The sequence below is a fragment of the Thamnophis sirtalis genome, unplaced genomic scaffold, assembly GCF_051295495.1.
Source record: "Thamnophis sirtalis isolate CommonGarterSnake01/CBP01778 unplaced genomic scaffold, rThaSir2_p1.2 scaffold_6, whole genome shotgun sequence".
In the NCBI taxonomy this organism is placed as follows: Eukaryota; Metazoa; Chordata; class Lepidosauria; order Squamata; family Natricidae; genus Thamnophis; species Thamnophis sirtalis.
Window position 1 is genome coordinate 68,202,719 of NW_028261386.1, and position 23,775 is coordinate 68,226,493.

General features: G+C 36.9%; 1 protein-coding gene across 1 annotated transcript in view; it reads left to right on the plus strand.

Annotated features, from left to right (window-relative positions):
* Positions 1–23,775, plus strand: part of LYST (lysosomal trafficking regulator) — a 98,360-nt gene that overhangs the window by 72,801 nt on the left and 1,784 nt on the right. The window contains exons 44-52 of the mRNA XM_087718070.1: positions 1,256–1,473; positions 2,777–2,998; positions 4,807–4,996; positions 6,069–6,205; positions 7,308–7,406; positions 13,212–13,351; positions 13,619–13,716; positions 19,806–19,962; positions 22,497–22,568. Of these exons, the coding sequence (XP_087574196.1) occupies positions 1,256–1,473; positions 2,777–2,998; positions 4,807–4,996; positions 6,069–6,205; positions 7,308–7,406; positions 13,212–13,351; positions 13,619–13,716; positions 19,806–19,962; positions 22,497–22,568 (1,333 nt within the window). The remainder of the gene's footprint in view (positions 1–1,255; positions 1,474–2,776; positions 2,999–4,806; positions 4,997–6,068; positions 6,206–7,307; positions 7,407–13,211; positions 13,352–13,618; positions 13,717–19,805; positions 19,963–22,496; positions 22,569–23,775) is intronic.

The following is a 23,775-nucleotide window of genomic DNA, read 5'->3' on the forward strand; positions in this document are numbered from 1 at the left end:
GTTCAAATCCCTGCTCAGCACTCACATGTCCATCACATGGTCCAATCAGATCCCGTCCCTACTGGAGATGCCTCCTAGTCACACCGCTACAGGTACAGGGCAAGATGTCCTTGACTCTCTGAGAAAGGAATGTTATTTAGACTATATATCTCCCATACTCCATATAATTCCCCCCTCCCATTTTCACACAGCATTAAGTGTCGCAGGCCTGAAGGTCCAAATGCAAAAGATGGCTTCCAGGCCTGACACAGTGGTTGTAGATAAGAAGAGATTAGCTCACTGGCCTGCTATACCAGAGTGTCGCAGAGCTTGGTTCTTCACCCTACTTTTTAATCTTATCTACTAGACCAGGTCATTAATTAGTTTAGGGTGCAGTATCTTGTACATTGCCACTCACACCCCGTAGTTAGCATCTTGTTTCAGAGCCCAGAGGCTATTTGATATGATTGGGAAGTAACAAACTGAAGTTGAACCAAAGCAAGATGAAGTGCTGTTCATTCACAAGATTCTCAGCTAGATCTGGATCATTCCCTCATAGTTCCCCACTATCATGAAATTGCAGGGGGGGGGGGGTTGAGGCCAGAAGGAAGGGCTTCTCTAAAATGGTCTCCATATTAGCCCCCCCCCCCAAATAAAAATGGTTCCAATGTTGAGCCCCTTCTGAAAGCAAATTAAGATTAAGTTCCTTTGGTGAAATGCTAGTATTTTATTGCTCCAGTTGCATAGTAGGTTTTAATTTTCTAATAATATTGTTGTTATGCCAGTATTGTTTATTTTGTTTGCTGGGAGTCATATAGTTGCAGTGATCCAGAAATCTAAAAAAATAATAAAAAATGGACTTTCAACTGTTGGTAAACAAAACATAGATCTCAATTGTGTTAAACTTTACATCTAATCACAGGGAAAGTGGACCATTATTATTACTGAAAAACATTGTTTAAAAAATGGGTAATAGATAATAGATTCAAAATGTTTGGTTCATTCATAATAAACTGCAGATTGGTTAAAAAAGAGGTTTTTCCTGGAGGAGGAGAGAAACAGGAGAAGTGCACAAGTCCAAGATTCACTTTCAGATTTAAAGCTATGCAAACTATGCAATTGATTTAATCAATTGTTAATGTAAAATTTTGGAGAACATAATTTTGCAACAATTACCATGAGTTGGTTTTTAAAAAATGTTGTGTGAAGATAAAAATGATTTTTATATTAATTATTTAGATTTAAGCCAACTAATATGAATTATTTCTATTTATAGGTTTTGATTTTGGGATACGTCAGAATGGTGAAAGAGTAAACCATGTGAACCTCCCACCCTGGGCTCGAAATGATCCAAGATTATTTATTCTGATCCACCGTCAAGCTTTAGAGTCTGACCATGTTTCCCAAACCATCTGCCATTGGATTGATTTAGTATTTGGGTATAAACAAAAAGGCAAGACCTCCGTTCAAGCGATTAATGTCTTTCATCCTGCTGTAAGTATCCTTTTAAAAATAATAATAATAATACATTTGCCCTTCATTCAATAACAGTATTAGATCCAGCATGTACAAGGAATCCAGGCTCATCTAAAATGTAGCATATTCTCATTCTTGTTTGGAGATTCCTACTGAAGTATAGCACATGTGTCTTATATGTGTTAAGGTACATTATTAGGCTGCAACCAACCCATTACTATATCCGTATAGTATATATATTATATTGGTTAGTTCAAAGCTATCACTGCTTTCTTTGCATTAAAAAGAAAAAGAAAACTGTGTGTTAGCCATACGTTGCTGAATTTCCGGAATGTCCTCTTCAGCTGTTCCTTGGCCCTCAATAACAAAGAGCAATCTTCCAGCATCCATTTTTAGGATGTGTTAGATAGAATTGGAATTATTGGTCAGTTCCTATTTCAGAATCCAACAGGATACTAAAGATGGTAGAACTGAAGATTGTGAGGAGGTCAGGCAGAATCAACGGTGCCTAATAAATGTCATCCTCTAAGGCAGTGTTTTTTAACTTTAGCAGTTTTAAGATGTGTGGACTTCAAATCCTAAAAGTCTACATATCTTAAAAATTGCCAAGGATGCGACTACCCTAAGGCATCCATAGCAGTATCCGTTCTAAAATCAGGCCAAGATGCTCACATTAAGGTGTAGATGGCTTCTATGGTGATAAAAATTAAAATATTTTAGAGTGACTAAATTACAGAAAGATCAAAGGTAAATTTGCAGAGGTTCAGAAGCTGGGAGATACAGGGTGTCTCTTATGTCTGTGCTTTATGTGTGGAACCTACAGTTCTTTCCTACTGGATCTTTTTGGATCTTTTTATTTTGCTGATAACTGAACCAAGTGGAAGTCTGAAGAACTTTTGTTACCTTGGAACTTTGGTGCTACTGTTTTGCCTCAGCTGTATAGTATACTTGCTTGGCTGCTTAATTTTTTTATTTAAAAAGTTTTATGTGTGCCAGTTTGATGTAATGGTTAAGGTTTTAGACTAGAAATAGGGACACTGAATTCTAGTCCTCCCTTAGGCAGAGAAATCAATTGAGTGCCTTTACTCCAGTTATTCTCTCTCAGCCCAACTCATTTCAAAGGGTGCTTGTTGTGGGGAAAATAGGAAGAGAAGGCATTGCTTACACTACCGTGATTTTTAAAACAATAAAAGAAAACAAAAATCTAACAAAAGGAACATATACATGCCCTAAGAATGAATTATTCTCTTATCCTTTAATGAACACACATGCTTATACATCTACATAGATATAATTTGTTTGTTTCTGATTTACATTTTAGACATATTTTGGAATGGATGTGTCAGCTGTTGAAGATCCAGTCCAAAGAAGAGCTCTGGAGACTATGATAAAAACATATGGGCAGACTCCTCGCCAGCTGTTCCACACGGCTCACGTCAGCAGATCGAAACCTATGGAAGGAGAACTCCCTGCTGCAATGGGATTATTAGTGCAGTTTGCTTTCAGAGAAACAAGGGAGCATACGAAAGAGATTGTCTACCCAGTATGTTTCATAATGCTACTGTGTTCATTATATAACAGAACTTCTTCCTGCAACATACTGCAATGTAACACACACACACACACACACACACACACACACACACACACACACAGACAGACAGACAGACAGACAGACAGACTGACACTCACACTGTCTATCTATCTGTTTATCTCTTATTGCTTTTTTAATGGTAGGAGGATCTTGGGTGGAGAAGATCTGTAGAGAAATCGATATTGTTTTTAAAGCTTTTGTTAAAGTGTCTGTCAAGGCTGTGTGTTACCTAAGTACCTATTTTCTTTCAATAAGTCATCTCCCCCCCCCCCCATTGGAACAGCATCAAATAATTTTTTCTGCTTTAGATTCCTTGTTCGTTTTATGCTCATATATATTTCTGCAAGAACAGTTATCTGTGTCTCCCAATGGAGAAGTCAAGAGCTGCTATTTCTAAAATAATACTTTAAAAGTAGCATTGTTCTTCAAATACTGATACTCAATTTCCGTAGAGATAAGTTTAATCAAAAGACCCAACCACATTTTTAAAACTCAGAAAATAAAGATAGCGTTGTGATCCAGCTTTATTAAACCTTTAGACCTGGGTTAGACATAATGGTCCCAGTCTGATACAATGGCTTCTTCACATTTGGGTGTGCGTTATGGGTGACCTCTCCCAAATCACTAAATAATGATTTAATAGACTGGCACTATCAATTCTGAACCAGTGAAGAAGATTCCCTGTCCATTGCACAACAAATGACATAAATACCTGACCAAAAGCATCAAGATAAAATCAGTATATTAATTGGAACAATTAAGTTAAACTAATTCAACTAAATTAATTAAAATATACAGGTAATCAATGGATCCCCAATTGCACATGGCAGCCATTTTTACCCACATGCAGAGTTAGACTCTGACTTGCACAAATATATGAACATCCTTCCTTCCTTCCTTCCTTCTAACAGGTATTGGGGGGAGGAAAGGATGAAGTTAGAGTAAGAGATAACTGAACTGGAAATGGCAGAAAAGAAAAAGTGGAGAAATAAAACTGGAGGGAGGCAGAGGCAATTGGACAGCAAAGAAAAAAGAGAAACTGTATTTAAGTATTATTAAAAGACTATAGATTTAAATTCATCAAACAACTCTTCCTAAGCAACAGCTTATTTTTCAAAGGCTGATATCATTTGTAATAATGATGGTGTAGTTATCTGCGCCAATTATTGTGTCAATGGCTTCTTTTATGCAAATTGGCCAATTTAAGATGACTACTAGGTCTGTGCAGCTCATCAGAATGCAAGGTAAAAAGGCACTTTGGAATGGATGGGGACAGACATAGTTGTGATTGCTGTCTCTAACCTTTTCTCTGGGATCACATGGCTGCCATTGGCATTTGGGCCCTGTGCCAGGGAAAGGCGTGTTTGGTAAAGAGTCAGGCACAGGTGCTGCATTAGCGCCTCACAAGCTCTGGAGCATGTTTTGTGCTTTCTAATGAGAAGCACTATGCAATCCTAATAACTACCCTCTAGTTCAGGGGTCTCCAACCTTGGCAACTTTAAGCCTGGGGGACTTCAACTCCCCCGAATTCCCTAGCCAGCTTTGCTCACTGCTGGCTAGGGAATTCTGGGAGTTGAAGTCCGCCAGGCTTAAAGTTGCCATGGTTGGAGACTTCTGCTCTAGTTCACAGGAAAGTGTTTGGGAGAAAAATTGGATGGGTAAATATGTTCTCCAACAATTTCATTAGAAATAAAAACACATTAAACCTGGTGTTTAAAAATTGTTTTAAAACTGACTGCTGTTTTGTTTTGTTTTAGAGTCCTTTACCTTGGATCAGAGGCTTAAAATGGGGGGAGTACGTAGGTTCTCCTAGTGCCCCTGATCCACTTGTCTGCTTTAGCCAACCACATGGAGAAAGATTTGGCTCCTTGCAGGCTTTACCAACTAGAGCAATTTGTGGTCTGTCCCGAAAGTTCTGCCTTCTGATGATCTACAGCAAAGAGCAAGGTAAGGACTCTAGTACACAGTCCTAGCAGAAACATTGGAAACCAAAGTTCAAAAAAGGCCAAACTATCCTCTTTATCCATTAGTTCAGTCATCCAACGATGACAACTGAGTTATTGAGGCCCACACTGTATATTACTGAGTGGCGTAATTGCTGTAGAGATCTTAAATTGGGTAGAAGTTTGTGAAATGGCTCCCACATGAGCTATAGCAATTCTGAGGACAACTGTAGAAACATCCACAATGAAGTGGCTCAGCAGATGTAATAAGGTTCTCTCTACTCCATGTTGAAATTATTGCCCATAGGTAAGCTTCCTGTAGATGGCTCACATATGTTTTGGATCCCACAGGAATCAGTTCCTGTATAAGTAATGTAATTCTGTTTTATTATGGATTCATTAGGCAACAAAAACATATGAGGAAACGTTAGAACTCCCAACATTTTTTCTTGTTATGACAAGTTCATTGCTTCAGATTTTAACATAGGGAATATGGAAAGCTTATCTTATTTTTTCCCCAAAGTTTTTTATTTTTTGTTACATATTTGAAACTCTTTTGTAAACAAAGGGTTGTCCAGTTTTTCCCCTTTAACATTCTCACATACACAATTCATGTTACATTATATTTCCATTTTCAATTTTAGCTGTATTATTTTCTTCCCATATTATCCATCTTAGACTTAATCTTTTCTTAACACATAAACAATGTCATTATTTATCCCTTCAGAAGTAAACCAAATTTATCATGTCATTTCCATCTATTTTCTATAGGTATATCTTCAAATTCAGGTTTTATGTAATAAGCATTTTACTTAATTAGTTTCCACAATTAATAATATTAATATAATTCCCTCACATCTTAATTAGCTACATATCATTACTAGGATTGACATATTTATCTTATGAAGACCACATAAGTAAGGCCTTAATAGGTTTGTAAAACAGAAGGCATTGTTAAAATAACTGTGATTTTAATAAAATTAAGTAAAAGAAGAGATTCCAGTGTTTGCTTTTTGAAAAAAAAGATACATGATAGAATACCTTGAAATGTCAACTGAATTCTGGATCTGTTGCAGGTGTTAGAAGCATGCATAGTACAGATATCCAGTGGTCAGCCATCCTGAGCTGGGGATATGCAGATAATATCTTAAGATTAAAAAGCAAGCAAAGTGAACCTCCAGTAAACTTTATACAGAGTTCACAATTTCACCAGGTAAGACTTGTTAATTCTGTTTCTGCTTGACTAACTTAGCATTTTTTGGAGGGGGGAGGGGGGGAAGCAAGCCTTAACAAATAAAGTCTGCTTTAGATGTATTGATCCTAGTCTAATAAATCACTGTTTATCAAACTGAGAATGAACCTGTAACTTTGCTACAAGTTCCTTCCTAAACACTTGTAATGTCATAATCCATAATTTAATTTCTTAATAATGGAAATGATTAAGTCTATGCTAGTGTTATTGTAGTACAACACAGAAAGAAAATAGAAGGCAATCCATACAGTTACAATTAGTCATCAGTAGGATGTGAACTTTTATGATTTTGTGTTTGTTTAATCAAATACATTAAAGGATGAATGTTCCTAGTTGCAAACAAAGAGCCAGCTGCTGTTTTTCCTGCTTCTCATCAATCACACTATTCATAAGTGTTTTTGTTACCTAGTCCACACAATTGTAGAATGTAGGTGTATATGGCCTCTGGTCCAGGCAAATTAATACCACAATAAACTGCTCTGGCATTCATGCTACTCCGACTTTCTTAAATTTGTATTTGCTTTTGATCCTATTTAAATAGATAAAGTTGCTACTTTATGGTTATTATACTATCAGACTTAGGGAATCACTGCTCACTTCAGTAGTCAGCAGAAAATGATTCTCCGTCTGAATTAAGTGAGCAAAACTACTTGATTCCAGAGCCCAGTTATATGTGCATGGTATACGCATTATATCAAAAGCTTGAGCTGCAGAGTTTAGAGTTGCAGTTTTCCACCTGTTACTTAGAAAGCTTATTTCCAGCATCCTTATAACTTTCTTGTGTAGTTTGCTATATAATGCAGAGTAACTACAGTAGGAGAAAGTTTAGTTGTATATGTGAGTCAATGCTTGTAGATTTGCAACCTGATTACTGTAAGTGTGGTTGTGGCTTTTTCCAGTGGAGGAGTGGAATGAGTTCAAGAGCAAAACAGCTGAAGACAAAACAAAATGTTTTTCTTCAAATGTATTTGTTTTTAATATAATCCACTTTGGCAGTCTTTGAGATAAACAACAGATAAAACATAAATGCTGTTTAAATGTCTCACTTTTTTTTGTATCTAAGGTAACAAGTTGTGCCTGGGTGCCAGACAGCTGCCAACTTTTTACTGGAAGTAAATGTGGAGTTATTACAGCATATATCAACAGATTCACTAGTAGCACTGTAAGTATATAAAATTGAGGCTGTAGCTGCTTAAAATCGGCCTGTAGTTTAGTTGAATTAGTTTCCCTAATATAGTCTACTTTCCCAATCTTAGATCTTGTGTCTTTCTTGCCCATCCCTCAGCTAAATTATTAAATAATTTGATTTTACTTTTTTTATTTTGCCAAACGTACCAGTTTTATTTGAACATCTAGATTAAAGTTTGGACATCTATAAAAGAAATGTTTAACTTTCACCTCTGCCATTTTGCTAATAGTTATAAAAACGTGTGTGTGTAATTTTACCTACATACCGTATATACATGTATACCATATTTTTCGGAGTATAAGACGCACCTTTTTTCCTCAAAAAAGAGGCTGAAAATCTGGGTGCGTCTTATACATCGAATACAGCATTTTTTGCCTCCCAAAGCCCCACACCTTCACAAAAATGGCTGTGTAAAGCTTTATGGAGGCTTTCAAAGAGTTCCTGGGGGTAGCGGAGGGCAGAAATGAGCAAAAAATGGCCTGTTTTTTACCTCCCCAGCCCCCAGCAGCACTCTATAAGCCTCCATAAGGCTATGCATGCAATTTTTTTGACAAAAAATGGGCCTGTTTTCGCAAAAAAAAACAACGGGCTGTTTTTTGCTCATTTGGGGGGGGCATCCTCCCCAGGAGCACTCTGCAAGCCCTCCCAAGGCTATTCATGCCTTTTTTTAAAAAATGAGCCCGTTTTTCTAAAAAAACGGGCCGTTTTGGGGAGGTTTTCAGAGTGCAAAAACTTTTTTTTCCTTTTGGAAAGCTCTTTAACTGATTGATGAGAATTACATTGATCAAGTGCTGTGCCAGCAGAAACAAAGTCTTAGGTGCTGCAGGTTATCAGTGATTTCCTTCTCCAGCACATGGATAAATATACCTGGAAACATCTACCTACTACTGTATTTCTCTATCTCTCTCTATTTTTTTCTTTCTCTCTCTATCCCTCTACCCACCTACTGTACCTACACTCTCTCTCTCCCCCTACCTACCTACTGTATTTCCCTATCTCTATATATTTCTCTCTCTCTATCCTTTTGTCTGTCTGTCTACCTACCTACCTACCTACCTACCTACCTACCTACCTACTCTCTCTCTCTCTCTCCCTACCTACCTACCTACCTACCTACCTACTGTATTTGTCTCCCTCTCTATCCCTCTACCTACCTACCTACTTTTTAAAAAAAAATGCCTCTTCAAAACCTTGGTGTGTCTTATACTCCGAAAAATACGGTATATAACCACCAAATATTGTTGCTCCTTTCAAATATGAGCTTGAAATATAAGTTTATAATTAGTAATTTAGTTAGGAATCTCTCAACTTTCAAGTATTTTGGTCCTCATCTATTATCCTAAAAGTAAGCAAACCTATGGGCTACATGGCACTCAGTTCTATTTTGCAGGACCCCAAAACCTTCCAGGATCATGTTTTTTCTTTCTTCTTTATTTATCATCTAGACTTATATGGCTATACTATCAGTATATGACTCAGAATGGCTAACAATAGTAAAATAAACACAGCAATCATTATAAACAATTAGAATCAAGTTTTGCCTTTAGCAAAATAATAATTACACCACAATGGGGTTATCCCAATGCTGACAGCCAGTGCTTGGTTGAAGAGACTTGTTTTTACTACTTTAAAAAGGCTGATTGGCAAGATTAAGGCCATCCAAATCTCAAGGGTATGTTGTTCCAAAGAGCAGACCTGCTTTCTGGATTGCATTAGATGGCCCTGTTTAATAGAGGGTACTAGCAGCATACTACCCTGCTAGACCTTGTAATTGGAGTGCACAAAAATGAAGGGTGATAATCAGTGTCTTGAATTGCACCTGGAGGTCTAGTGGAAACTAGTGAAATTCCTTGAGAAATATCACAATATCTAGGTGAACTGAGGGATCCATGTCACTGCATTTTAGAACTAGCTGCAATTTTCAGATGATCTTCAGGAACAGCATTATCTAGAGCAGGACTGTCAAACTCATGGCCTATGGGCCAGATGTGTCATGTGACGCCGCTGTGATGATGTGAGTTTGACACCCCTGATCTAGAGTATGTTGCAGCAATCCAAACAGGGTGTGATCCAGTGGTGGGTTTCTTTAATTTGTATTACAGGTTTGCTCGTGCACGTGATCTTCTGTGCATGTGCAGAAGCATCCGGGCAGGTGGGCGGAGTCTCCCACCGCTGCTACTACTGGTTTGCCCGATCCGGACCGAACCAGCAGCAACCCACCTCTGGTGTGGTCAATGCATGAGTGAAAGTGAATAGGGCTTTCTGATCTAGGTATACGCCGAATTGTCACACAAGATGCATTTGTGCAAAGATCCTCTAGTCATGGCTATTATCTGCAGGAGACAGGAATCTAGGAACATGTACTGACCCAGACTTCCCAAGATCATGAAGCAGATTCCTCATCACAATAAAACCTCTTTTATTTAGGTTAAAGAGAATTCCTCTTCAGCAAAGTCCCTGCAAACAGTCTCATGAGATTTCACAACTACAGACCTTTATCAGGCTTGGAGAGTTGCCAGGTCTATATCTTGCAAACTCCATGCTGTAGCAGCAATTACTTGGCATGAAGTCAGAAACAGATCTTCACCCTAATGAATTGAACTAATTGTCTCCTGCAAACTCCCTTGCCCTTTCGCTCCCCTTTATTCCTTATGGGAGGGGCCATTCACCTTTAGTTTTACTCCTGAGTCGGCCCTTGTTCCTTAGCTATTCCCTTCTCCTGGCAGCTCTGCGCATGCGCACATTGGGAACAGGCTCCAGCTGTTCTTCTGCCCCATTGATATCCGACTTAGAAAGCAGCTGATAACTGTCGGACGGCCCTGGCCTCATCTCTGCCTCTGACGCACAGCACTCATCAGAATCTTCCCCAGACTCCAGGACTGGTACATGTTCCTCCCCAACCTCCTCACTGTTTGAGTCTGCCACCAGCTCCACTGGCTGCTGGCAGGCCACAACAGAACAGCCCTGAATTGTACATCAGTGTTACCACATTCAAAACTAAAGGTGCAGCTCAGGGTGGCTGAGGGTGGGCAGGGGATAGTCCTAAATACCTATAGTAACTCAGTCTTGTCAGGATTGACATGTTTCACTCCATTCAGGCAGAGGTGGAGAAGCTTTATGTATGTTTCCTTTCTGAGTTCTAGATTGTATCTTTTAAAGGGTAAGTAAATGGAGCTTATCGCTATGTTGTTGGCTTTTGATAGCTGATCTGTTCGAATAGCAAGCTTCCAGGAAGGAAACAAAAAGCTAGAATGCATCTTTTGTAGCAGATAACACTGATAAGCAGGGAACAACACCAGATAAGCCATCAGGGAAGAGACAATATTCTAATCAAGGAACTATCAAGGAAGAAACAGGACCCCTGCCAAAACTGGCAGAGCAAGGTATTATATATAAACAGCCAACAAATCCCACTTCTGAGTATTGCACTGAAAGCCATAAAATTCTCTATGTAGAGTTGGTCTCTACAATCAATCACACTTTGGATTTTCATCTTAGGGGGAAATTCCCCAGCCAGGTTTTGGGTTACACATGTCAAAGAGATTTTGTCAGTTTAAGTAATTATTCTCTGATTTAGAAAATACATGATCCTTATATGATTGTATCAAAAATATGCTGTTATTAAGTGATTTTTAAAATGGGAAATAATCTTTTCATTTTTGAATTTTTTTGAAAAGTCTCTTTATTCTTCTGATTAAGCAGTTTGTTGGGTGATTCTGAAATCTGAAAGTTGTACTTTCATAACAGCAGTACTTTTTCAAAGTAAATTATTGCAACACAGACTTTGCTTTGGTTTGTAAACATGTTCAGTCAGTCAGTGAGATAAATGAGAACATTTGTATCACTGCTGTTCAGTTGTAGATCCTTGGATTGCCTTTTTTGGGAGCCTCACACTCTGGACCATATAGAGCAGCAGTCCCCAGCCTTTCTGGCTCTGTGGACCGGTGGTTGTGGAAATGGTGGGGGAGGAGAGGGGATGGTTTCACATGTGCGCCACTTGCACAAATGCAACTTTGCGTGCTCACCTGCCACTTGTTTGGTCTGGTTCCCAACATGCTGTGGTCTGGTATTGGCCATGGACTGGGGATTGGTCAAAAAGCGGACAAAAAATGCTCTACAGAGAATCATTAAAACTGCCCAGAATATCACCGGGCTCCAGTTACCAGTCCTGGATGACATCTTCGCATCTCACTGTTTGACGAAGTTGTATAACATTCTCAGAGACTCTTCCCATCCTGCTTAATTTTTTTAGATTGTTGCAGAAGATACAGAACAATTTAAACTAGGACCACACGTCTTCTGAATAGCTTTTATCCCAGAACTATAATTGCACTCAACAATGAACTAAGGGGTCACCATCAGTGAGCTATTGGACAGGGCAGTGAATTTTTTGGTGGGTGGGGGTGTGTTTGGAGATTGTTATGTGTGTTGGGTCTGGTCTTTAGGTGTTATGTGAATTTTGTTGTATGTGTAAACTGTGTATATACATACAATCACAGTAAAGTAAAGTAGTGTAGTTAGTAGCATAAGAAGAGGCCATATGATATGGCAGTATGTTTGCTAAGGTCTGTTTAGGTTTCTTTTCTAAAATGAATATTAACTTAGAGAAACAATGAGATTTTGCACAGAGCAATAAATAAGGAAAAGCATTGTCAATTACATGCACTAACTAGTGAACTTGGTCTAAATACCTCTCAGTGGCCTTCTTATCTATAAAAGATAGGTCAGATGCTGAAACACTGTTTTTAGTGTACAATTTGAATATGCATTATTTGCCCAAAATTATTTGCAGCGTAATAAATCTTGGGATTTGGTATATTAATGGGTTGTTGAAGTCTAGCAGCCTTCCTTTTGGGATTCCAACATGACAATGCTGTACCTGGTATATCAAAGCTATTGTCTATCACCTCTGCTTTCCGTCATTATCAGCTTATTTTATTACATTCCTGCATCTTAATTAGCTCTCTCACGTTTAATAGAGGAAACAGCATAATTTTTTTTTTAAAAAACAGCATGTGGTAAAAGTTTCTGATTTTGCACACCATTTGGTTACAGCTAAAGAAGTATATTGTATATATCCTCTCATGAATTACTAAGCAACAACATGTGCTGTAAAATAGGCAGCTATTTAGAGCTTTCCTCTGTGCTAATAGCTACGTGAAAGATCTAAATGAGCTAGTTTTCACAGTTAATGCCATAGTAGCAATTGTTTGTCAATCAAGCGTTCAGTTTTAAAGAAAAGCTTGAATTGAGACATAAGCAGTCTTGGCTTACTGTTTTTGTAACTGAAATTGAGAAAAACAATTATACAGGACTAAAATGGTTACGACATTGGACTTAGCAACAGGAAGGTTGGCAGTTCGGGATCCAAACACCCTCTGATGGAGTGAGCTCCGGTTCCTTGTCCCAGCTCCTGCAAACCTAGCAGTTTAAAAACATACAAATGCAAGTAGATAAATAGGTACCCCTTTAGTGGGAAGGTATCAGTGTTCTGTGCACCTTGGCACATAGTCATGCTGACCACATGATCACGATAGTATCAGATAACGCTGGCTCCCTCAGCTAAGAAACAGAAATGAGTACCGCCCCTAGAATCAGACACAACTGGACAGGGGATACCTTCCTTTCAGGGAAAAGATAATAAAATGGCACTTGCTAATCAGTAAAATAATGAATGAAGCAGGTGTATCTTTAAATCTAGTCTCAAGTTTGACTTGTAATATAGTACATTTGTTCCCGCCTTCTGCTAAATTTATGGTTGTCTATTTTCCTTCGTAGCCTTCTGAAATCGACATGGAGTCTCAGATGCATCTATATGGACACACTGCAGAGATCACCAGCTTGCTTGTCTGCAAACCCTATAGCATCATGATAAGTGTGAGCAAAGATGGAACTTGTATCATATGGGATTTGAACAGGTATAAGCATTTTTAAATCACACTCCTTACTGTATTGAATGTCCCCAGACTCTAAATTATAAGTGAAGATTGATTTGTTCCATCTTATAAAATTAACAGTAAGATTGTTTAACCCTGTGTATTTTTCCCCATCTATACACTGTTGATAGTTAAGAGTGATATTCCAATATTAGTATCGGAAATAAGAATTTAAAGCATTACTTTAAAATGTTACAACTGCTATTAATGATGAGAGTGGTTCTTTGAACAATCAAATCATTTTTACAGGCTCTGCTATGTGCAAAGTCTTGCTGGGCACAAAAGTCCTGTTACGGCAGTGTCTGCTAGTGAAACAACAGGGGACATTGCAACTGTTTGTGATTCAGGTAGGTGCCTTATCAAGTGGAAGTAATGCAAACTAGCAATGATAAGCCTATGGAGTTAATTTTATACAATTTTTCATAGAAGTGCAAAGGAAATAGTAAGAAGTTAAATCTTTATCTTGACTTCAATCAAGATATGCAAGCTTTTGCATTGTGTAGAAGTCTTCATTGGTCAGAATAAAAATGTGACTGATTTCCAACTATGCTGAGAAGAGGTTAACTAAATAACTTAATTTCCAGTATTAACTTCTGGTGGATGAGTGTCTATAAGGAAAACTGGCTTACCCGATAGCCCCTCATTGTCATAAAAGTGTAGAATAAATAACCTAGGAAGATGGTTTAGAATTGGAAATGTGGTTGCTGTGCTTGTCTTCAGGCTATGGCAGAGGTGAATAACTGTGGCAACTTTACAACCTGTAGACTTCAACTCGCAGAATTCCTGAGTCAACCGTGCTCTGGGAGTTGAAGTCCATAGATTATAAAGTTGTCATACTTTCTCACTCCTGCTGTAAGGCTGGGTGACTGGCTAACTAGTTAACATATCAGAAAGTCATTGGCATACAAGAGAATCAGAAAATAGTTTAAGGTCCAGCACATTGTTCATAATAGGTTGTAATAATAGCTTGCTATTATTACAAATGGAGATGGGGATTATATTTAAATATCACTGGAGGACTTCTCCTTCCTGTAATAGATTTTTGGGTTGCGACTAATGAATTCTTGTAAAAAGCCAATATATATTAGGCTGAATTTTCTGGCACCACTTGGAGTTCTTAGTCTGTCCAGGACTTTCCTAACAGTCCTAAAAAGAATACAAAGAAAAATACTTTGATACATAACTTAACAAACGATGCACGAGTCCTTAAATGCAAGATGCAACCATCCAGTCTTGTGTAGTTTTAATAGGAGACTTACTTATTAAACCAATAAAACCACAACTCTAAAATGAGATTTGTTGGGGGGGGGGGGGAAATCAGGGAAAAACAATAGGAAAATAAACATACAAAGAAATTCCAGCTAAAATCACTACAAACAAACTAGCCAAAGAAATTACATTTTATCTGCTTGAATAAGTTGATGGGTTTCAGTCCACATTCATCACTTGTTACACAAAAGATTACTGAAGAAGTTTCTCTCAGCTTTCTGCTCAGAAATTTATTTTTCTCAGCACAATTCTTAGTTTCTAATAGAAAATAATTATGGAAAGCCAGCCCTTTTGAGCAGATTGTCTGCTGCTATGCCCAAACATAAAAATGCTTTGATACTTGATATCCTGGGTTTAACCAGCAAATCAGAAATGATCCAGGAGCTAAACATACTTTCCTAATGATCCTTGGTGAAATTGTAAGATACAATCTAATTTGTTTCTAAGAGGAAACAAAATCTGAATTCAGTCATGTCAGTGTGTAGTCAATTTATCAGATCCTTTAGGAGACGTGGTGGTTCAGTGGCTAAGACGCTGAACTTGTCGATCAGAAGGTTGGCAGTTCAGCGGTTCGAATCCCTAGTGCTGAGTAACGGAGTTAGCTCCTGTTACTTGTCCCAGCTTCTGTCCACCTAGCCTTTCAAAAGCATGCAAAAATGCAAGTAGAAAAATAGGGACCATCTTTGGTGGGAAGGTAACAGTGTTCCATGTGCCTTCAGAGTTTAGTCATGCTGGCCACATAACCACAGATGTTTTCAGACTGGCCAAATTGTCAAGTAATTTCATCCAAATCATTTTAGTTCCTAAAGCTGAAAACAACATTCTGATTTTTTTTTATTTCAAATTGTGGAGAGGAGGGAATTTCATACTTGATTGCTCTTCCTTGCTCTGATAAGATGGATCAGGATTTTAACACTCACTAGAACTGTAAATGAATGTTTAGCTGAGCTGAGCTACATTGCTTGTCTTTCTCCACATACTTTTGCTGGAAGAAATCTATTAAAGTAGAGGTTTTGGCCTTTTGCGCAATATTAATTCTATTATTCCATCTTGCAGTATATATAATAATAATGCAATAAAAATCCTGCAATAATAATTTCAGGCTTTACCTCCATCGTACTGAGGAATGTCATTCTTGAAAGCAGCAATCCCATAGTTCAGAGAGGAAATCACTTATCATATCCAAAGGCTTTTTAAATAGCCAAGTCATGGCAATTTTTCTAAATGCTAACAGAACCAGTGCTGACTGAGCTCAAGTTAGCTCCAGGTTTATATTAATGTTCTTCCTGATCTCAACCTTAATAATGCTTAAGAGGCAAGTATTTATTCTTTCCATTCTTGCGAGCAGTGTTTTGGAAGTTACTATAGCTTTCCAACTCTATCAATTTTTTTGAAATTTTTCTTATAGCCATCATTTATACCATTATATTTTATTTTCTCAAATGCTTTCTTTGGATTGGAATGTGAAGACCTCATTTCTATGGTGGGGATATCTATCATAGACAATTTGCAGCAATGTTGCATATTTTCTTTCTCTTTTTCCATTAAATTTTTGTTGGCACTCTCTTCGCCTGTAATCTGAAATTGGACATTAACTGCTTTCTACTTAGTCAAGGTTAAAATCTTCAACCTTCTTACCAGAGCAAGGTAGAGGACTTTTCAAGTATAGGATGTCTTTTCTCCACCATAATAATAAATTGTTATGATAACTTTGTTGCATCACTACTTTCAAAGATTAAACCCCAATATCAAATCAGATCGTATCAGATTATTTATTACAGCCATTAAAGTCAGATAGAATAAAATATTCAATAATAGAACTGTAACATCTATCTATCTATCTATCTATCTATCTATCTATCTATCTATCTATCTATCTTTCTTTCTTTCTTTCTTTCCACACACACACACACACACACACACACACACACACACACACAGAGCCCTCAACTTATGAATACAATTGAGCCCAAAATGAATGTTGCTAAATGAGACAGCTAAGTGCATTTTTGCTCCATATTACATTCTTTTTGCCACAGTTGTTAAGCGCTTGTCAGAAGGTTGAAAAATTTCATCACATGACCCTGGGACACTTCAACTGTCATAAATAAGAGTCAGTTGCTAAGCATCTGCATTTTGATTACATAACTATGGGGATGCTACAATGGTTGTAAGTGTGAAAAATTGTCATACACCACTTTTTTCAGTGCTGTTGTAACTTTGAATGGCCATTAAACGAACTGTTGTAAGTTGACTACACACATACACAGAAAAATGAGCATAATAAAATATAAAGATAAATAAGAGTACATATAATAAAAGAGAATAAAATATTATATGATGAATAAATAAATATCCAAACTTAGGTAATGGTGTGACATATTGTGCATGTAGTGGCACAAAACTGGAAACACATTTTTGAGTCCTGATCCAAAGTAAGTATTTTTATTTATTTGTATTCTGCCTTCTATTATTTTTACAAATAACTCAAGTTTACAACCTATCCAACACACCTTCCTCCTCCTATTATCATCGCAACAACAACCCTGTGAGGTGGGATGGATTGAGAGAGAGTGACTGACTCATTGTCATCCAGCATCTTTCATGGCTTTGGCAGGACTTGAAACTGACTGTCTCCTGCTTTCTAGCCTGGGGCCTTAACCATTAGAGTAGCGGTAAATTTCTTGAGATCCCCAATCTCTCTATTTCCTAAAAAACACAGGAAGCTAAATGAACTTCAAGCGATGCTAATTCTGTAGAATAATAGCCCAGTAAGCTATGTTGAAGGTTTGCACACCATGAATAGACTCACATAACTATTTCTTTCAGAGTATTTTGAGGAAACTCATTTTGAACATTTCTGTAGTTTTTCACATGTAAATACTATAATGTGACAAAGAAAGTACACCCCATGTGTTTTATTTTTTAACGTATGTGGATATATCAATATATTATTGAAACAACATTAAAGATGTAGAGCAGAGCAGAATAGAATACAATTGAATTAGATTATTTATTGATCATGTGTGATTAGACACACAAGGAATTTGTCTACGGTGCATAAGTACATATAAACAGCAAGTAATAGGTCATAAATCATAATTATAGTTACAATCATTAATCATAAGTTACAAACAACAATTGATAAATCATAAGAAATCAATAGAAGATAGTAGGAAAGATGAGAAGATGGGAAAATATGAGATATGAGGCAGTGCTGTGGGGATTTAGTGTTCAGCAGAATGATGGCACCGGGGTTGGGGGGGGGAGGGAGAGAATATCTTTATGTCTGGCTGTTTTGGCATGTAGTACTCTGTCGCGGCATCCTGACAGGATGATTTTTTTCAGTTGTGTGTGTGATATTTGAGAGGTTCCTTGAGAACCCTTTTCAAATCCCTATAAAGCACCCATGGGATTTTGAGCCATACTTTTACTTGATTATTCCAGACTTTCCATTTTTTTCTTTCAGCCATTCAATGGTGGATACACTGGAATGTTTAAGATTATTTTCATATTGCATAGTCCACTTTCAGTATCAGTATTTTGATAGATGGTCTCATATTACCCTCAAAGACTCTGTAGTAGAATAAAGAATTCATAATGGATCTTATGATGGTTAATTACCTAGGCCCTGATGCAGCAAAGCAGTCACATATCTTAACAGTTCTGCCACCCTGCTTTACTGTTAAAATCAGGTTCTTTTCCTGAAATATCTTTGACTTTTGCCTGTCGTGTCTTTTGGTTCTGTGGTCAAATATCTGTTTGCTATATCTGTCCAGAGTACATTGTACCAGAAGTCCTGGTCTTTGTCTAGATGTTCACGATTAAATTTTACTCTTGCTTTGATGTTCTTTCTGGACAATAGAAGTTTCTTCTTGACCTACCTCTATGTAGATCTAATTTGTGTAGCTTCTTTTTAATGATAGAGTCATGCAGATCAGTGATGTGTGAGTGACTTTAGAGACTTGCATTCTGGCCTAACCTGACCTGATAAGCTGGTAGTTCTCCACTTGTAGATGATCTTCTGGGCAGTGGAATATTTGATATCCTATTGTTTTAAAATTCTTTTGCAGTTTTATAGGGATTTATAACATTTTTTCTGAAGACCACAAAGAGCTGTTTCGATCTAGGCATGGTAATAACACACACTAAAATAACAAAGAACAAATCAGACTAAATACTTGAATTTTAAATAAGACAGGTTCCTCCCAGATCCTCTCTTAACAGTGTTCTAATTATTTGCACCTGATGTGATGCAATGGATTCTAATTTTAGATATCCGAAGACATGATAGTGGAGGAATGTACTCAGAGTTTTCCACATGGGAAATTTTCATTTATGTTTACTTATCATTATATATTAGATTACAAAATGTAAATGGTGCATGATATTTGTTATATTATATTCAATTTATTAATTAATATTATTGAAATGAAGTTCAAATTTGTGTATGTTAAATATGTGGAAAAAGAAAAAACAATTAAATGGGGCATACTTATTTTTTCACAAGTTTAATTTCTCAAATGTTTTTTTATATCCTCAAATGAAATAAAGTTTTTATTTTTCCACTGGCAAAAAGTCTTCACAAAATCCAGTGACATCTTTTATCTTTTAGTGCTGATTGTATTACTCAATTGAGGGTGTGATGGTTCAGTGATTAAAGACACTGAGTTTGTCAGCTGGAAAACTGACAGCCCGTGTTCAAGACCTGAATGCCACGCAATGGGGGGAAATTTTATTATTTGCCCCAGCTCTGCCCATGTAGCAGTTTGAAAGACTGCAAATGTGAGTAGATAAATAGGTACCACTTCAGTGGGACCATAACAGTGTCCCATGTGCCTTGGCATATAGTCATGCTGGTCACATGACCACAGAAATGTCTTAGACAATGCTGATACCCTTGGCTAAGAAATGGAGATGAGCACTGCCCCTAGAATCAAACGAGTGGACAGAGAAAACTTTTACCTTTATATCAACCAATTATACCTATTTTCATTACATCTTGTAGACATTGTTACTATCCGATGGTGGTATATAGTTCACTTCTATATGACTATAAACTTTCCTTTCCTTTGTTTTAGTAAAGTTATTTGGATCCTATATGTTACTTTGCTTAATTGTGTTGTAGATTTTACTTTGCTTACTCAATAACTTGACTATATTTCAGTTGGTGGTGGTAGTGATCTCAGACTCTGGACAGTCAATGGTGACCTGGTGGGACATGTGCATTGCAGAGAAATCATATGCTCTGTTGCTTTCTCCAACCAGCCTGAAGGAATCTCTATCAATGTGATTGCTGGAGGGCTAGAAAATGGAGTTGTAAGGTGAGTGATTTTAATAGAGCATTTTTGTTTTTAGAGATATATGTCACTTATAAAAATAATGCATTTTGGATACTATTCAACGTGTGCATTGTTTTCACTCCAAAGTGTCTGATTTTAAGATATATGTGGTTGCTTTCTGGTTTTGTTCTATTGTGTAGTGAAAACTTTTTTCTTTCATTGTTCTACAAAGATTCTATTTTTATAGCTTTATTTCGGTACAAAGAACAAAGAACCTTTGGAAATCTTAAAGTCTAATAATTGTGGCCCTTAAATGGCATGACTTTCACGCACTGTAGCTCATTTCCTCAGATGCATGGGCATCCTGAGGACTGTAAACACACAGGGAACATTACACATTCTTATTTTACTTCTTGCTTGGAGCTGAATCATTTATGCAAACTAGCATTTTACACTTGTCAAAGTTTTACCATCATTTACCTCAGCAACCAACCTTCAATTCCATACACATTGAACTTTTGTAATTCAAATCTATTCACTTTATCATATTTTCTTTAAAGCAACAATGTGCACTAAACTTGTTTTTTCACATTTGTACATTTCTGTAGTTTGTTGAAAAGCAAAACTCTAGTCTTTGCATAAAACCAAACTTTGTTTCGCAAATTTTGCTTATTTTTACCTCTTGAACTTTTCATTCAGAATACTACCAAATGCTTTACCAAGCACTATAAACAAATTATCTTCAATTTGTACATTCAATATTACTTTCTCTTTGTAGAAGGAAATATTAACATAATTCTTCTGGCATATATTTTAGTGTTTCATAATTAAAGCAATATGCTCATGCTATTTTATGTAAAATTGGATCGCTAATCTAAGGACTACATCACAGGCAAACATAATATTGCTTGCATCTCACCAAGTAAGAGGTTTAGGTAGTCCTCACTTACCAACTATAATTGGGACTGGCAACTCTGTCACTCATTGAAGCAATTGTAAGGTGCAATGTCATGTAATTTATGTAAGTTTGATTTACGTAAGTTTGTTACTCAACTTATGTAAGTTTGTCAGTTCCAACTGTGGTTGTTAAGCAAATCATGAGTCATTAAACACATTACATGATTATGACTTGTCACTTCTTGCCACTTTCCCCATTGACTTTGTTTGTTGGTCGTCAGTTGTGAAAATCACAAATGGTGATTGCAGGATGCTGTAACAGTTGCAAATGTGTGCTAGTTGCCAAGTGCTAAAATTGCTATTATTTGAATAAAGGGAAACTGCCAGAGAGGGGAACTGGGTCGCGCAAGCACAGTGATATTACATGCTGCAGCTCAACTCATGCAAGCGGTGGGCCAGTGCATGCAGCTTGACTGCAAAGTAGAGCTGCATACGCATGTATGTGTGTGTCAGCTCACCACTCGCAAGAGTTGAGCTCTGTATGCATGCACGATCTTGTGCAGCTCAGTTTTGAATAGTCCATAGGCCTGTACTGAGCTGCTGCCCAGGGATTGGAGACTCCTGGATTAAGGCATTTGTAAGTGAATCTGATGAGGTAGGAACTAGATGAAAACATGTTTGAATATACAAGTTCACTAAATGAACCATAAGTATGTTAACCTGGAAAACTATGAGTCTAAGAATTCTGGAGAATAGATGAATATAATGCCTTTGACTTCTTTTGCCCTGCAATGGTTAAAATTATTTGTGCGTACATAACTTAATTCCTGTCTATAATAAATCTTTTAATTTTGTTGAATCATGTCTGAGTCTTCTGCTAAGTAAGCCTATTCTTAACTAAGAGGTTAAAATATCTGTAGGGCTCAAATATGCTGTGGACTCTCTAGTATGAAGCCTGACAGCCAAATATTAAAAAATATATTTGGATAATTGAAATTTTCTCTTTCTTTAGTTTTGGGTGTTTTTATAATTGATTTATGCCCATAGATGATTATGCTTAGTGACTGGTTCGTTTGTCCCATTGTAGGATGATGTCTGTCATGAATCATTAGATTGTAATGAAAGCTAAACAACTTGATGAACTTCTGAATGCTGTGGAGGTCTTGTAGTATTTTTGTGAGATCAAATATGGGGACTGTCTCGCTTAATGAAAAGATTTAAATCAGACTTTGTATCCGGGAATAATTTATTACAATAAAAATTCAGAAGATAAAGCAGAACTTTGGTGAAAGGGAATCTGTTTGACTATAATGATGGATCCTATCTCTGAACAACCAGAAAAAAATGTTTTTGTTCAGGGTAGACCAATGGTGCAACGAACACATTTGGAAATAAGATGATATAATAAAAGGGTTTTGATCTTTTCCAGCACAGCAGGCCTTCTCTCAAATTGATTTCTGTCACAATAAAATGTAAAAGTCAAAACAAAATGTATATACAGTATGCATTAGTGCATCAGAATCATGTTTTTCAGTATTATATGCAATTTTCTTCCATTTTAATTCAACAGATTATGCAAATCTGCAACATAACTTGAGCAAAAATCATGGCAGGATATAGAAGCAATTTCTGTCATTTAGGTTGCACAAAGTAGCATTCATTTTGTCTTTTCTCTTTAGATTGTGGAGCACATGGGATTTGAAACCTGTCCGAGAAATTACATTTTCTAAATCAAATAAACCAATTGTCAGGTAAAGAAAAAAGATCATTTTGTAGCATTTAGCAATTTATTTTTATGCCATTTCCAAAAAGTTAATATAATTGTTGGAGTGCATTGCATATCTTTAGAGTTCCCTTAAGGCTTCTCTTTTGGAAATAGCACTTAATAACTTTTGGTTTTAATGAACGTGCCCACTTCCTAATATGACATTAAACTATTCCCATAATGTGTTCCTTATTAAAATGCAGAATTAATCAAAGGGGGGGGGAGGTTACAAAAATGTTAATATAACATCTTGCATTAATAAGTCCTTGCTTGGCAATGGCAATTAGGATCAGCTATTCCATCCCTAACTGTCATGGTTGCTAAGCCAAATATCATATGATCATGGTGGGCTTATCTCATTTCCTCTTTGGTTGTGAATTATCAGAGTTATTAAGCAAGACATTGCATGATAGTGACTTATGATTTTACTTCCATCTTTTGTATTAACGTTGCTTGTCACAAACCAGTTGCCAAATGCCTATGACTGTTGCAATGGTTATGAAAGAGAGGAATGGTTGCAAAGCTATCTTTTTATATCACAGTATAAAAGCCTGCTAAATGAGACAATCAATAAGTGAGGCTTTATATTTCCTCAAGTAATTTTTGCACATCTATTCCATGGGGTTCCAGATCACATCAGTAAGGTTTGACAGGCTATATTGGATGCCGCATATGTGATTGCTTACATGCCAGTTTGCTGTAGAGAGATATTTTTTGTAAACAATAAAATTCAATGTAAGCAGAAATATATTTATTCAGTGCAGAAAATGAGTAAGATTAACATTTGTATTGTCTTTATTATTAAATTTATTTGCCTCCTATCTCACCATGGAACTACTGTAGGCAGCACATAACCAAAAAAAAAAACAAAACCAAAACCCTGAAGAAATAAAAAGGAAATTTAAACAAAGCGAAAGTAAAATAGAATAAAATAACCAAGGGAAAGAAAAACAAAGAAAAAAACAAAATACATCAATATCATTAATTTTAAAAAAAGATGGTTAAGAGGGGAATAGCACGCAGGGAGGTGGGAGATGGACTTTGCTATCAGTCTAGCAGCCATCTCAGAATTGAACTTCCCATTGAGTCCCTAGGCCAACTTGCAGAGCCAGGGCTTCAGGCTCTTACACAATGATATGAGGTTGAAGGCAGATCTTACCCTGGAGGGCAGGATGTTCCAAAGAGTGGCAGAG